Source organism: Trematomus bernacchii, unplaced genomic scaffold (genome assembly GCF_902827165.1).
Source record: "Trematomus bernacchii unplaced genomic scaffold, fTreBer1.1, whole genome shotgun sequence".
Taxonomy (NCBI): Eukaryota; Metazoa; Chordata; class Actinopteri; order Perciformes; family Nototheniidae; genus Trematomus; species Trematomus bernacchii.
Window position 1 is genome coordinate 2,185,295 of NW_022987710.1, and position 16,705 is coordinate 2,201,999.

Below are 16,705 nucleotides of genomic sequence, written 5' to 3' on the forward strand. Positions count from 1 at the left end.
TGTTTCTCTCCTCTCAGGGGAGAGTATGCTCTGGCTGAGTACTCAGAGGTGAAAGCAGTGACCATCAAATTAAGAGAAACTCTGTGAGAAGGACTACACTACACACCTCTGTCTTCACTCATGCTGCTGAGGCTGAGTTTAGGAATAGATCAGTTGGTCTGAACACTATGTCAGATCCCAGAAGATTGATGTTTGTTCACCTTTTCTTGTAAATGCTGTAGGTGAAGAAATACTTTTACTCAACAGTTTCAGTAATGTCAGTATAAAAAGCCATTCTTTTTAAAAACAAATATTCATATTTAAAAAAAATACAAAAGCACTGAAACGATGATTGGATAAAAAAATGTTTTTGCTTTATGGGCCATTTTTAGAGCTTTCTGCCCTCATGAATAGAAGACATTACCTACATGTTTAAAGTAAAGGTGATCTCTGGTCTTTGGTGTCACATGTGAATCCTCTTTCTCCTCTGTTTGTCCACTGACTCCTCCGTCGTCTACTGACTCCCAGTCGTCCACTGTCTTGTAAGGACACTTGCAAAGCATCAATTCATGGTTTTTCCTAACCGGTATCAGTATGTAGTTATTTCTGCATCATTTTGAAACGTGTATGACAGTTAAATTAGGGGGAAATATGTTCATGTTGTTGTTGTTGGTATCTTTATATGTGTAGTAAGAGCCAGTGAGCAACGTAGCCTACTCATAATAATAATAATAAAGCTGTTAACACGCGATAAAATAATTATAATAATAATTGTCGGCGTTAATTAATAAAGCGTTAACTTGCCCAGCCCTAGTTTTAATACATCCTGCTTAGGTTATGATTATTGTATGACAAGCTTTTGTAGTTTAATACAGATGAACATAAAGCCTTAGTGTTCAATTTATTCTGTTGTCGGAAATGTGTTTGAATAGAATAAAAGAACGTGTGGCAAAATGGGATTCTGTGTGTCTGTTTTGAACAATGTTCAACTTTATTTCTGTTGCACTGAAATGCACATTACTTTCCCCCTTGGTTTATTTAATTTGTTTCTTCACTTGAATGGGAATATTAATACGCTGTTTCGAAGTAAGACAGCTGTCGGGAATTATTTTGAAAAATAAGACCGGAAATGCCGCCGGTGTCCGGTCTGACTTGACACCGTGCGTGTGTTGTTGGAAAGTTTGCATGCAGGGATCAGGAAGTGGGCACAGTATAGCCCCGGGTGAAACTGTTTGGCGGACCAATGTTCTGTACTGTCTGGAGTCATTTCTGGATCCTATCTGCAGTAATGTGCCGAGCAGCCATCAGGTGAGTTGGCTAACAAACTGGTGCGTCATGTTTAAACTATTAGCGGGTTTTCCTTCGTCAATCTGAGGAAGCATTATCTATTTAAACATCATTTTCTAATAATCTTCTTTTATTGTAAATACTCACAAAGTAGTTTTCATATCGTTAGGCCTGTCATTATTCTGGTCGGCTACTGCACAAGGGGGAATGGGTGTTACCAATCGGAGGATATGGGGTTCGACTTCTTCTTACTAAAATACAACATCATAGTACTTCTTCCACCTCTGGTAATTGTATTTAATAATCAGCAGAAGCTCATGGGTCGAACTGCTGCAGCCTTCTTCAAAGGGACTAGTAATAATAGTGTGGTGTCCATGGACAACTTATAATAGCAGACACACACACACACACACACACACACACTTTGATTTCAAACCCCAACAAATACACACACAGACAAACACATACACACTTTGATTTCAAACCTCAACAAATACACACACAGACACACTCACTCAGACAAAGTTTGTGTGTGAGGATGAAACACAAATAAAAAACCGGTATGTTATAAACACGCAGTGAATAATTAATATATTTAAAACTCAGGTTATTTTGTCCTGACATGTCGAAATAGATGTATTTTGTTTCTCAGCATTTGGCTCATAAAGCAGGCTCAATGAGGTTTTTCTCAATGGTTAAGTTGACCAGGTTCTGCTGTGTCTTTCTTATGTGGTGTAGACAGTGCCGTCCCTGGCCATCTATCAATTCAATAATATAAATACTATATTATTTTATTATAATATTGTTGTAATATAGTCAAGACAAAACATGCTTATTACATGCTCAAAAACTGATATTTCTTAAATCTGTATTCAAATGTAGTTCCCTCTGTCAGCAATGTATCAACAACTACACACACATTTCTATCAGTATTAGGAGTTAAGGGGAGAGGCTGAGCATCACCATGAAATTTGCAAATTGACATAAAAATGAATAAAAGGGGAAAAAATGCTCGGGTGCTAGGGTGCGCGGAGAACTGCGCTGAGAACTGCGCTGAGAACTGCGCTAACAACTGCGCACAAGCCGAGCTCATAAGCCGAGGCCCCCTGCGCCAGGCCCCCTGCGCCAGGCCCCCTGCGCGAGGCCCCCTGCGCAATGTGAGGCCCCATGCAGCCTGCATGATCAACCTGTAGGGAGGGACGGCCCTGGGTGTAGATTCACTGAGAGTTGAAGATGCTAATGCTCTCAGACAGAGCGACTCTGGGTCTGTGACACTATTATTATTATTATTATTATTATTATTATTATTATTATTATTATTATTATTATTATTATTATTATTATTATTATTATTATTATTATTATTATTATTATTATTATTATTATTATTATTATTATTATTATTAAGCGTCTTTGAACATTAGGAAAAGCGCTATAAAAATCCAATGTATTATTATTATTATTATCCACTGTGCTACTGCTGTGTGTGTAGTTACTAACACTGTTCCGTTGAAGCCCTCTGTTACATCGCATTACAATATTACATTTAGCTTTCTATTATTATTATTGGCACAAGGTGAACACAGCAGAGTTCCCGTTAGCCGGTAATTACCGGACTGTGACCGGTAAAATATGCTGAAGACCGGCAAATCTAAATCTCTCCGGTTAAAATGTCCGGTCAAAATGATTTTCCCTTAGCACAATACCGCATCAGTTGCGCCACTTATGTGACAGACGAGAATAGTATGTGACAGACAAAAGAGTATGTGACAGACAAGAATAGTCCATTCTAATGTCTAACACTTAATGTGGAGAAAGAGATGTCCTGTATGGGTTGATTGTGCTTTTGATCTGTTGGTAATGCCTCGGGGTTCCGGTGGGCATGTAAACAAATGCATAATGCTGCGCTATACTTTGTGGCCTCACCCGGTTGCATAGCGACGCTTATTGTTTAGGTGTCTTTTAATAAGCAGGTAGTCATATCATTAGCTAGAACTAGCTAGATCTGATCAATATGGACATAAACGCGAGTAAAGTCTAATCTGACGGGAGAGGGAGATCGGCTGCTGCTGACGAGTCGACACGCAGCTCTGCATGATCCCCTGCAGCGGCGAGCAGAGCAAAACACACTTCAGGTTAGAACATCACACGTAGCTATTTTAATTACCTCTCAAACTACCTAAACTAGTTATAGATATGTTTAGTTTTACTGTCGGGTCACTCATTACTGGATCCGCGAGCTGCATGATACTGGCGGGCTGTCAGGAGAGAGAGAGAGCGCTCCGTTTATTATTCCCGTGTTATTGTAAGTTACTGTACACTTTTGAATAATGTAGTTAATCTACTATAATTAGTTTGTTTAATATCGAATCATATCAATTTGTTTTAAAGCTCAATAAATAACAAAGGAGACCTTTGACCGGCACTTTTCTAATTTTGTCCGGAAGATTTCAACTTTAACGGACATGTTGACCGGCAAAAACATATTCAGCATCAGTATATGCTGATTTAATCGCAGTCATATCAATCAATGTTAACTTGGAAAGCCACAATATTGATATTTTGACTCAATAACATTAGGTGACATTATTGTGGCACAACAGTAAATTCTTAAATATAAATATATAAGGGGGCAGACATAATTGAATGAATTTTAAATGAACAATAACTGAATGAGTTTGTTTCACTCTTAGACCAGCAGGGGTACCAAATATATGCAGACTGCTGCAATAAGTACATGAATGAACTGTCTCATCGATGTTTGTCTGAATTAATATGATAATATTAACAATCATATCATTCCTATCAGCTGTCAATCACTTTATGATTCACATATTCAGTGTTATTATTAAATAAACTATATTTTTTAGTTAATGATGAATGTTCCTCAAGATGCTTGCTCACCCTTCTTCAAATTTGAAAGACAAGTAATTACGATCATATATCAAAATTCAAAAGAATCAAAAGAACAGTTCAGCGCCCCACAACTTTACTGCAAACAGTTACAACCTTGACTTTACATCAGAAAGAACAAACATTAAAGAAGTGACTAACTGCATCAGTTAGGGTTAAAAAACGTGTATTCAGCTAAAACATATACATCGCTTCAGTAAGTTATTATCCAGTGGAAAGTCCTTACCTACTGGCCTAGTTAAATCAAAGTGGTCACTTTGTTTTGGCTGGGCAGTGTAGTTTTACACACCGTCTTATTTGACTTTCTCAGGACTTAAAACTGTTTTTTGGGGGCAGACCCCCACAAAGAAAAAATATATATATACACACATACAAGGTCATCATCTTAACTGTTTTGTATGCTCATCCGTGAGCAGAGCATCAAGTTGGCATGTCTATTACCTCATTCACACCAACGGTGTTTCAGGGCCAGTTCGGAGCTGGAGCTTGAAAAGCACCGGGTTTTCCTGTTCACACCGCAGCGGAGCAGCCTCTTAGCTCCGGAATCCGGTTCGTTTCAAGCACCAAAAAATTGTCCGGCTAGAGCAAAAGCACCTCACGCTTACGTCGAGGCGGGGGCAGGGGCGGGATCAACTCCTGAACAACAACAAAAAGCCTGCGTTTTATCCAGTTTGTACACAACGATGGAGAAACTTAACAAGCAGCAGTGGTCCACTGAAGAGACCAGCTACCTACTGGGAATCTGGTCTTCCGAAGAGGTACAGAGGAAGCTGGAGCACAATCGGCCATTGTTGTTGTTGTCGGTGTGAGCTGTGAGGGGTTTCCGCACAGTTTGGCTTTATGAAGCAGGCACGCAAACGGTTACGTAATGACGCAATGACGCAGCACCAGTCGGACTCTGGGCGGTGTGAAAAGAGCCGGAGCTAAACCGAAGAACCGGTTCTGAACCTGAAAAGCTCTAGCACGGAGCTTGAACCGGAGTGGCGTTGGTGTGAATGAGGTATGCTACAGCTGAATGCGGCGATTACCATTTTGTTCAGCAAAAAGGCCTCACAAAATGAGTAAGATCCAAAGCTTTAGCGTGTTTTGATTCAATGCGGAGTACAGCCAAACTTGACAGTCTCTTCTCTGTCATTGTAGACCGCAAATACCTCATTCCTTCCGTCTACTTGGGTCCGAATGCTTCTCGTTTTGCGCCGTCCCGTTCAAATGAAATTGCCGCCAATCATATTTCCACCAACAAGTCCTCCAACTCATACGACCAAATGGGCCGATTGTTCAGGCCCTTATTACGACCAAATATGTCATTTGTTCAAGCGCTTAATACGTCCTATAATTACGTTTTAAAGTTTTCGACCTCTAGTGCTCCCGTTGAATGCTAACGTTACAGATGGTCGTTTATTCACAAATAACCCTCTCTGTAAAATCCTAAATTGTAGGATAGTTTGGCCATTAAAACGCTTTTTGATTAGATTTCTAGCGAGAAGTGTATATTGTATTTTTAGTATCCACGTCCAGTCGATATGTAGGATCTATAGTTTGATAGATATTACGAAGATGATTTGAGGTATGCGGCAGCCTCCATGTAAAGTTACGGGTTGAAAACAGTATTTCCGGTCTCGACGTTTTCATAATAAAACCAATGATCAAATGATTTAACAGTGTTATCTGCAGTACTCATCAACTAAAAAACATCAGTTTATCCTTGTTAATTATACGACAATTATTGGTTTAAATTGTGTACAATGCTTTTGTGTTTTTCCCATATGTTTTTCTCTTTCGATTCTGAGACACCTTTCTTTTTTCAGAGGTTTTGAACAAACATCGATTGTTTTAGCCGCAATGCATGTCGGGATATGGTTTTTATGCGATATGAAATCGGAAAAACATTTAAAAAAATAAAAATAATACTTTATTCCGAGTGTTCTTGCTTTACTCTTTGGAAGTCATCACATGACGGCATTGTAATACACGGTTCGGCTGCATTAAATATTACACATCTGCCGTAGTTCTTTATTTATAGAGCCCTGATCAGAAGACCTTTTGACAAACTGGAAGAACTGCCACCGAAACTGAATACGTGACGTGGATCATAAATATATCAGCAATTAAACAACATCTTCCTTTTCTTTTCACACAATACGTCTCCTTGCAGTATCAACACTAATTCGGCTGACTTTTATATTTGATCCAATTGGTAGATAGGCTGTATTTACACCATAACGGTGCACAGCTGATAGAAAGGGATTTTTTTGTAGTTTTTAAAGATATTACTGATTTACTGAACTACCTTTCCAACTCCTCATGTAGTTGACTGTTACGGAACGTCTACACAGCAGCGTTAAAAAATCTTGAAACGCTTCTGCCCATTCACTTTGAATGGGGTGACGTCACTTTCCCTCACTTTTCACCGAACTGCATTGTGGGCAGGCGAGCGGAGATTTTCAGGATTTTGAGGATTCAAAGTTGAACAATGTTCAACTTTTGAGGCTGAGGTGGAAGCGTCAGCCAATCAAATCCCGTGTACGCAAATCTGACCGTTCAAGCTCTAGCCAATCAAACGGCGTGTATGCTGGGAGAGACATACTGCAGGTCATTTCCTCATATTCCAAAAAATGGAGGAGAAATTAGCGGTAGCGAATCAATCACCCGGTGCTTTATGACCAGACCTACCGGGATATAAACCGGAGGAGCCAGGCATGGAGGGAGGTGGCAGAGACAGTGGTATGTTTTCGCCTGTTTTGGGGAGTTTATTTCCAGTTTACTTCGGGCTTTTTTGCTTCGTATGTCGCGGGCGGGAGATTCATGTGATTGGTTGTTCGCAAAAAATCCCCAAGCTTCAGATACGCCCACCTCCAAGATTTTTTTAACACTGCTGTGTAGACGTACCGTTACAGGTCTATACAGGTTCATGGTACAATGCATAAGCTTCAAATCGAGAGACTGAAACTGTATTTTCCTTTACCGTTCTGTTTTAATTTCACAATAAAGTTAATAGTCATATTATGTTTGATATTATTATGTTTTATTAACTACACCACTGGTTTTTTAACCCGCACCGCCTAGTGGTTAAAGCACGTTATTTAATTTAGTTGTTGAATACGTTTTATTTGATGAAAACATTTAAATATTAAGAGTAGCCTACATACAAAATTGGGGGAAAGTAGAAGGCATGATAGAAATATAGAATAGAAAATATTAAGAAGATACTGTAGTGATCTCTACAATAAAACAGTTTAGTGCAGGACGTCCAAAGATATTAACAGGAGGATATGCAAAACGGACAAACTAATAAGGCTTTATTTAAACATTAAAGAATACTTTAAGTTAAGGTCTTCTTTTGAATAAGAAAGAAACGTTGGGGGTATCAACAGATAAATATGAAGTCTGACAAGCAATATATTGCATAGTTTATTTTGGCACTTGACAATCACCTTCCCTGAATTTGACTCAGGTGTAACTAAAGTCTGATTTAAGGGTTGTTTATATTTCACATCATTAATCAGAATCTGTAGTAGAACAAAGTAGTATGCTGCTGTAACAAAAACATTTCCCAACTTGGGATCAATAAAGTATATCTTATCTTATCTTATCTTAAGATGATCGATGGCTTCTGCCATATTTGCTAAATTTGCCTCTGAACCTTGACAAGTGCATGTTTCAGGCTTATCAATGAACAACAGGAGGGGTCACAGACATAAGACCAGCTGTTAAATAAAGCTCTTCTGACCTTAGGTGTCATGTGGGTATATTAATTCACCCATTTATTAATGATATGTTTTAAATTTGATAGCACCACTGTGTTTCGTATCCCCTGAACCTCCAGGGTGTACACAGTTTAATACTGGCAACTTCTAATTGTGGGAAATACGAAAACGTCTTATACAGAGACGTGCCATAGAACATGTTGCGAAACACACAATAGCTAGCATGTGTAGTTCTGGGGGAGGGCTGGGCTGGACCCGTCCAATTCCAGTTTTGGAAAGTCTGCCGTGGTTCCATTCCATTTCAAAGAGCTGTTTGACGCTCAGCGTAACCTTGTCGCACTGCCACTCCAACATCCAATCACAGGGCTTGATGACTAATCACGGGGGTTTGTAAAGCAAGGCGGATGTTGTAGTCCCAAACGATAGCTGGGGATTCTGGGTAGTGTAGTGTCTAAACTCCGAAAAAACTATTTGTTTCTCTGAATCGAAGGTTAAAAACACAAAAGCATTGTACACAATTTAAACCAATCAATATTGTGTAATTAACAAGGATAAACTGATGTTTTTTAGTGGCTGAGTAATGCAGATATCACTGTGTAATAATTTGACAGTGAGGGGAATATATCCGGTTTTATTATGAAAACTTCGAGACCGGAAATACTGTTTTCACCCACGCTAACTTTACATGGAAGCTGCATACACGTTATCCTGGCGAGACCTAAAATCAATTATCCATCTAGAGCACCTCTAGTGGTCGTGTAAGAAACAACATACACTTTAAAACGTGTCTCTGGGTCGTAATAAGGGCATGAACAATCGGCCTATATGGTCGTTTTTTGTAGGAGGACAGGCTGATTTCCACGACTCGCGTCTTGTGCTGCATTCACTTGCACTCGGACATTAGAGACTTTCTCTCATAAATGTCCGATGAGCCACAACTTTTCATTCAAAACAAAGCTGCCAACTGGGGTGGCAGCTGGGGTGGCAAGGCCTATTTTTAGGGTGGCAGTTGCCACCCCATGCCACCCCGGTAGATCCACCCCTGGGTCCCACTCACCCATGATGAGGGGGGCGTAGTAAGCCAGGTGTTCGGTGCAGAGTTTAACAGGTATAAATGTTTTGATGTGCGTTTCCTTTTCATCACTGCAGATGTCTTTGTGCAGAGTGACAGCTGAGTCCAGGCTCCCTCTCTGTGCTCAGAGTGATTAACCAGTGACACCAGTGGGATGTCATACTGGTCTGTTGGCCTTCCCCAGGATACTGCAGACGCTCTCAGCAACATGGAGCAACAAAGCGGTAAGTCCTCATTCCAGACAGCTGTGTTTTCATGCTGTGGTGTTAGAAGCAGCAGGCAGCTTCACTATCGCCGCACTGCTTAAATTTAGAAAAAAGAGAACTGAAAGTGTGGTTGTTTGAGAGCCACAAGCTCATCTGTTTCTGTCTAAACGTATATATGAACCAGACAGTGCTCACTGATCGGGGTGAGAACGTTTTGATCTAATATAATACACAAAAAGGCATCTCTGGCGTCTTTACTAACATATTACTGTAGACTGTAGTACAACTGTGTGGGGAATGACAGTATGGTAATCGAGGTTGGCAGACCTCCAAGGCCAAAGGTGCTTTCACATTCTCTTCGCAGTTGGGAAGTTCTTTGATGTGTTCATGAGGTTAAGCCGTACTGTAAAAAAAAAACAGTAGGACGCTGGAATAATCAGGATCCTCTCCAGAATGTGACAGGATCTACCTTGGCCTATGCTTTACTCCTCTGTAAATCTAGCTATTAGTTTTTTTCCAAAAACCTTTTTTTTTCCATAAGAGTGTGGTTGCGATGGTACATGGTTTTGTGATCTATAATTAAAATTGTCTCTAAACTTCCTGTCTACATCCGATATGGAAACATGTCATTTTGTGTTGGTTAACCTCTTCTTCTTGTGACCATCCTGTGCCTGCATGTACCTTGTGTGACCAGTTTCACAGTGTAACAGGGCACAGCTTCTGCACTGTGCCATATCAGCTTGTCATGTAAATATAGTGTTAACTTCCTGTCTGTCTTCTGCTGAGTCTTCTGTCCTCCATCTCTCTGTGTCTTAAACTTCTTGTGCTTTTTTCTTGTTCTTGTTCTCTTTTTCTGTTCTTCAACAGATCATATCAGCCATCATGAATCCAATGTTTTGTTTTTTAACATGAATAGGAAAAATATTTAAAAAAAATGAATATTCAAAGCTTAAGTTAAATTGACCTTCCTTTGGAGTCTGGTTTGAAATTTTAATTTGGGCATTTTACAGACACTTATTTTTGTACGACAACTGCTAAGCTCAGCAGACCGTAACATTTGAATATTCGTATTGCTCTAATCGTCGAGTTTCACCGTGGCTGTCAGCTGTGTTTACTCGTGTCATTCATACAAGATGCGCTGGCGAGGGGGCGGGGCTTATCTCCATGTAGATACTATGGTACATACCAAAGCCGTATAAAGAGAGATTTGTGTCAACGGGAGTCCAAAATGCTTGATCGTCACGTGATTCACGGAGACTCGGATAGTTCCCGGAAGTTCGTGGCGGGCCGTTTGAATGCGTTAATAACAGGAGATAGAACTGCAATTTTTGGTTATTAGTAGTCAATAAAGGTTTTGATTTCCAATATTTATAAAACATACCGATATTACATCAATATGTTTAAAAAAAATAATAATTAAGATAAGAAGTACTTTATTGATACCAATTTGGGAAATGTTTGCGTTGCAGCAGCATAAAAAGATAAGGCATTGTACAATAGAGAAGTTAAAAGACAAGAAATAAACAATCCAAAATGTAAACATCTCAAATAGAAATAAAATAGCATTTAAAAAAAGTAGAAAATACACATAGATAGTGTGAACAGCTATCTTACCTGTTACATGTTAGGCTAACGTTGCCTTGGTTAAAGAGCCTGTTGCTGTTGTGTATTGCTTTGAATTCTTTAAAACAAATATTATCTTCTTAAACTTGTATGGTAGTCAGGAGCATCACTTCCTAATGTTTTTTGATATATTTAGAGGGAGGGGATGGGAAGGAATGTTTCAAAATTCAGTTTAGATTAATTTCTACCATTAATTCATGGTGGTTTCAGTAATCCCATGGTAAAAGGACCTAAGTAATCTAAATGACTAATGTCATCTTTATGACTTTCAGAAAGGACAGGAGATCGACAGGTGACTATTAATGATTGTCAACTGACAGCACAATGGGTCAATGGGCTAGCAGCAGCAAAATGATGATGTTAAATGTGTTGTTTTAGGAACATCCATGTAAATAAATGGAATTCAATAAACATCGAATAGCATATCATGCAGTTTGTCTGTGCCTTTTCCTCTGTGTTGTCCTGGTATATAGTCTCCCCCATGGTTTGCTGTGCTGCCTGGGGATGCTCCAATCACTCAGAGAAAGGAGTACAAATGTATGGTTTCCCCACTGACACAGAGAGGTGGAAAGAATGGCTGGCTCAAGTCAGCAGGAGCAGCAGAAGACAACAACAGGAGTTGTCTTCTGTGAATTACTATCACAGAAGACAACAACGGCAACAAAATATGTGAGGTAATCATATTCAAACACTGCATTTGCACTTTTTCAGAAAACGAAGACCACACCATTGGGAAGCTTAATGTCTGGTTTAATAAAAATAAGGAACAGGGAAAGTCTTGCAAAACTCTGGGAGTTGAGACTCAGGTGCAGGGTGAGGGTCTCATTGCAGGTCTTCAGGCTCCATTGAATCCCCCTGTGGTTCTTGTGTTGAAATAGGGAGACAAAGACAGGAGAAAGGGTTGGATACATTTATATAACAACCTACAGGATGGGAGATTGCTGGCCTATTTTAAACTTACCTTGTGTTCTCACTCTCACTTAGGTCCCTCTCCCTTTGCTATCAATCCAAAGCCAGCTGAGCTGCAACATAATATAGACAGGTAATAATCAACAGAATCACAAAGCATAAAAACACTCAACCCATAAGTTACGTTTTTGTTTACTATTTAGAAGTCTCAAATATGCACTCTAAATCCATATCAATAGTGATGTATCACAAAAATAGCTCTCTTCCTTATTGTGTAACGTAAACTTTATTATACTAGCAAAATGGATATCCTCATTTCACCACCTTCACCCACTACAATCACACGCCTCAATGTTATGTTTGACTAATATCTAACCCTAAATCTACTCATTTAGAGGGGGATAATCCTCTAAAATGCTTTAATACACACATTAATCTGATTCAGATGTGCTGATAATATCCGCAAAATAAATCTTTAAACGTCTTACCTTTAAAAGTCCATCACAAACGGTCTATTCTACTGCAACTTTACTGCGCTGCTAGTCTTTGCCGCTAACTTCTGGAAACTATTGAAAGGCTCCACGATCCGCCATTGCTGTAAAAAAATTGTCCATTGGAGTGAACGGAGTTGACGCAGCACTCTCTTTATACGGCTCTGGTAGATACCAACTACAACAGAAGGAACATATTTTACCGTGATTTAAATGTAATACACGTTTCAAAAATAATTCCGAAATAACAACATACTGATACTGGTTAGTAAAAAACATAAATTAATGCTGGAAAATGGCCTCACAAGACGGCAGATGAAACACTTTTGAAAATGCGTGTTTTCTGAATGCTGACATGTATCTGTTCACATTCACAACAACGTCATACAGACGCAAGTAAAGCAGCGACTGTATTCACCATGCCATAGACAGTCTGTGGTTTGTACATGTCAGAGGTGGGTGACTCGAGTCGCATATCTTTGGACTTGAGACTTGCTTGACTAACATTGATAAAAGACTTGACTTGACTTTGACTTGGGCTGCTTCTCAGGTCGATTTAAATGGAATCCTTGCGTCCCTCACTTGCGTCGTTTCCCTGCGTTTAGTCCCTCCCACCAGGGAAGCATGGAGAGACGCAAGGAAACCACGAGAAGCAGGGAAATGAGTTTTAAGAGCAATGGGACGTCCTTTCCTCCGGAGCGTCACGTGAAGCGACGTCCGTTTGTGATCAAACGGACGCCGCACAGCTGTTCGTCTGACAGCAGCCAGCTCTGTCCCCGTTATTTTCACAAACACCCCCGCCTCTGTTAGTACACATTTACTGACACAAACATTTGTATCATCTGTTGTAGACCCAAATACATTAAATAAAATAAGAACTCATTCTCAAAAAAGATAAACGCCATTCTTAAAATGTATAAACGAAAAATAGTTGGATTAATATTGATTAGAGTGCACAATAGAAATAAAATAATTCACAGAAGAAAAAGAGATATGTTATCTATCAAAACCCAGTTAGATTAACATTCATTGGATTGCACACTTTGTTTGTGCGGATATGTAGCAAATAGCACTTAATGACTGACTGAATGGAAATGACAATAAATGAAAATGTAAAACGAAAAAGCGATCATGAAAATGTTTCCAATAAATGAATAAAATAATTTTTGCCCACTTTGTTGTTCAGATATATCACATATTTGTAACTGAATGATGCATTCATTGAAACAAAACACAGTATAAACTGAGGAGTGAGTCCCGTGAGTTTCATGTGTTTTCTTCAGTCCGCTGGGAAACTCTGCTCTCATGTCAAGAAGCAACAGATCAGTGCATGCGCTGCATCGTCCAATCAGTGAGCGATACACAGTAAGGGGGCGGGGAGAGTATCTGAGGATTTCACCGGAGGATGGTCTGGTGGTTCCTCGGTTATCGCTCCTCCATTATCGCTCCTCGCTCCTCGCTCCTCGCTCCTCCGGCAGAAATAAGAGCCATGGGACGCTACTCAAGATGGCGCAGACAAATCAACTTCCGGTGATACCGAGGACCGAGGAAATGAAAATAGTCGACCTGAGACGCAGCCTTGGTATTCATGGCTTGAGACTTGACTTGACTTGAGACAGATGACTCGAAAGGACTTCACTTTTTTAAATTAAATATTTGCATTTGTTTTTGTATTGTACGGAGCCCCTAAAGCAGGGATGGGCAACTTGGATGGTGGTGGGGGCCACATAATTGATGAACTGGCCACCAGGGGATCGCAGATTCACTTGGAACACAGACACACACAAATTCCATGTATTGTATGTAATTATTAACAAATATACTAAGTCTGACATCTTCATTGACATTTTACAATCTTTCAGGGAACATCCTCTAATAAGCTCACTAAACAAATATCAGTTCACAGAAATGTTATTTAATGTTTACAAGTGGCATGTTTGTATTGAACAGGTTATTTAACAGTGGAATACAACTATTTTAAACTATTGGAAAGCACGGAAAATGTGTGTGCATTGAGATTAAACATTAAGATGACATAAACATGAAGTCATGAACACTAACCCAGACATTAGTTGTCTAACTTGAACCTAAGACACTTGTAGCCTGTCTCTGCATTCCCCTTATTCCACAATAAGGGGAATGTCCACACAGACACCTGTCAACCCGCACTCTGCTGTTCCTCAGCGCCGCTCCCCCTCCCTCCCGCTGAAATTATGAATGAAAAGCGTATAGTAATCATAGATAACATGGCAGGGTCCGTGACAGTTTGTTTTCATCTGATTTCAAATAAACAAAGTCTTGGTTTTTAGAATATTAAACTTGGTTCGCCAAATTCATATGATAAATGCAACCTTTAAGCTTGTAAAGGCATAATTACAAGCGGCAACTTAACGTCACAGCAGGCATAACAACAGCCGGTGTTTCTTGTGAGTGTTTCCCCGGGAAACAAACACAATACACACAAACGCGTCACAGATTATATCGCGGTATTTGGCTGCCGAACGAAATCATGCACGCAGCTTGCGACGTAACTAGAAGTCTAGTGGACGGTATCAGTACTACAAGTAAAAAAGAATAATTATTATTATTATCATTTTTTTCATTAATTACGTTGTTTATAAATTAATCTGAGGGCCGCAAAAAGAGGAGGTGGGGGCAGCCATTTGCCCATCTCTGCCCTTAAAGGGCAATGATGGAAAAAAAAAAGATACTGTATCTCGTTCGCACGAGAAAGTTACCGGAGTGCGAAGTAGGAAGTGGAGCACACGGGAGACAACCGTTTCATTGCAGACTGTAATGTTTATGTTGGGAAATGGCAGTGCATTAGGGATGTTAAGATTCACCGATTCGCATCAGTGCACCGGCATAAACATTCAAGATGCGAGTGCACCGGTTGAAAGAGTGCACATCGGCTACAGTTTGGGTTGAACTCGCGATGCATCGATTGTAGCGTCTTTGCATCGGTAAAAAAACGATTAATTCATATAATATCCCCTCATCCTGTCAGCACTCAGCAGAGACGATCTTTGATCTTTGCTTCGTACTACGGAGGCCGAGAGTCTCAGTTATCAACACACATGGAAGTCGAGGAGAAAGAGAAACACAGCGCACCGAAAAATACCTACAAATCAAACGTTTGGCAACACTTCGGATTTTTCAAAAAAGACGGTCAACTTGAAAAATCGCTCGCAAATTGTAAACGATGCCGTGCCGCTTTAAAGTACACAAGTAGTACGAGGAACTTAGCGACGCACATAAAGAGGCGACATGGGGTCTGCGGCTGAAAAGAGAAACCTGAAAGTTAGACATATGAGTTAAATCACTCAGTGAGGTGTTCTGTCAGTGAGAGTGGTGTTTAGTTTACAACAGCCTGTGACTGCCAATAATAGTTTAGATGTCTTCCGTACAATTGTAAGCAGTTATGAAATACCTGTTTGTGAAAGGTTATTTGTATTTTTTATTGTTCATATAGAAACCAATGCTTTCTGCTCACTGGTGAGTTAGCCTATGAATGAGTGTTAAGCACATCAGGCTGGCAGTTGTATGGGCATTGCACTATGGTAGTTGTTATTTGCACATTGTTAATCATGGGCAATGCATCCTTAAATTGTTTAACTGTGAGGTGTTATACAATTGTACTGTACTCTGGAGAGTTTTTTAAGGTAAAAAAGGTAACAAAGAAACAGCATGATGGGATGCGTAGTACTAGTAGAGAGAACCAAATATGTAAAGCACTTTTTTGTTAATTTATGATTTGCTGCATACTGTATAAGGAATAAAACAAAATCCTCTGTCGTACCATATTGAAGTATCATTATTTTGCATCGTTCTGAATCGCATCGCATCGTATCACCCCGAATCGCATAATGTTGAATCAAATCGTACCGAACTGTATCGCAACAGGGGTGAATTGTATCGTATCGCATCGCCTGGTGTTTCAAATGTATCGTTAATGTATCGTATCGTTGGCAACGTATCGAGATACGCATCGCATCGGCCTCAGTGATGGATATGCACATCCCTACAGTGCATACATTATTTTAGATATATTTCGAACTCGGACTCTCATTCACTTCATAAAATCGCTACAGCACCAGGAGGCAACGGGACGTGTAACTCCGCCTCTGAGAAGTGCTGCACCAGCGCGCAAAGAGCTGTGCCTTTTACGCAACGCCTTCACTGTGTTGACTTTCATTAGAACAGCTAAAGAGCGACCACAGGCTGCTACGTTTTAACCACACACACCTCTACACATCGAACTGCCCGATTAATCCCCCTATTACTCGTTTTATGAAGGAGATGTCCGGTCACTAACCCCTAGATTCCACCGGGTCCGTCTGCGCCGCGTTACGGCTGCGCCACGGTTTTGGTCCGGCCTCCTCTGGCGTCATACCCTACCAGGTGCGTTTCAGAAGCATTTCAGAAGCGGAGCGTCTTGCCGGCCGGCTCGCAGTTTTTGTTGATTTGGGCATATTTCCTGGACAGGCTACTTTGTACAGACAAAGTTAATAATAACTG

At 40.1% G+C, this 16,705-nt stretch overlaps 2 protein-coding genes across 2 annotated transcripts in view; both read left to right on the plus strand.

Moving 5' to 3' along the window:
* Positions 1 to 935, plus strand: part of aldh1a3 (aldehyde dehydrogenase 1 family, member A3) — a 74,912-nt gene extending 73,977 nt beyond the window's left edge. Inside the window, exon 13 of the mRNA XM_034141016.1 lies at positions 18 to 935. Within this exon, the coding sequence (XP_033996907.1) occupies positions 18 to 87 (70 nt within the window). The 3' untranslated portion in view covers positions 88 to 935. The remainder of the gene's footprint in view (positions 1 to 17) is intronic.
* A 218-nt stretch (positions 936 to 1,153) lies between these two features.
* Positions 1,154 to 16,705, plus strand: part of lrrk1 (leucine-rich repeat kinase 1) — a 125,227-nt gene continuing 109,675 nt past the window's right edge. The window contains exons 1-2 of the mRNA XM_034140950.1: positions 1,154 to 1,287; positions 9,036 to 9,182. Of these exons, the coding sequence (XP_033996841.1) occupies positions 9,113 to 9,182 (70 nt within the window). The 5' untranslated portion in view covers positions 1,154 to 1,287; positions 9,036 to 9,112. The remainder of the gene's footprint in view (positions 1,288 to 9,035; positions 9,183 to 16,705) is intronic.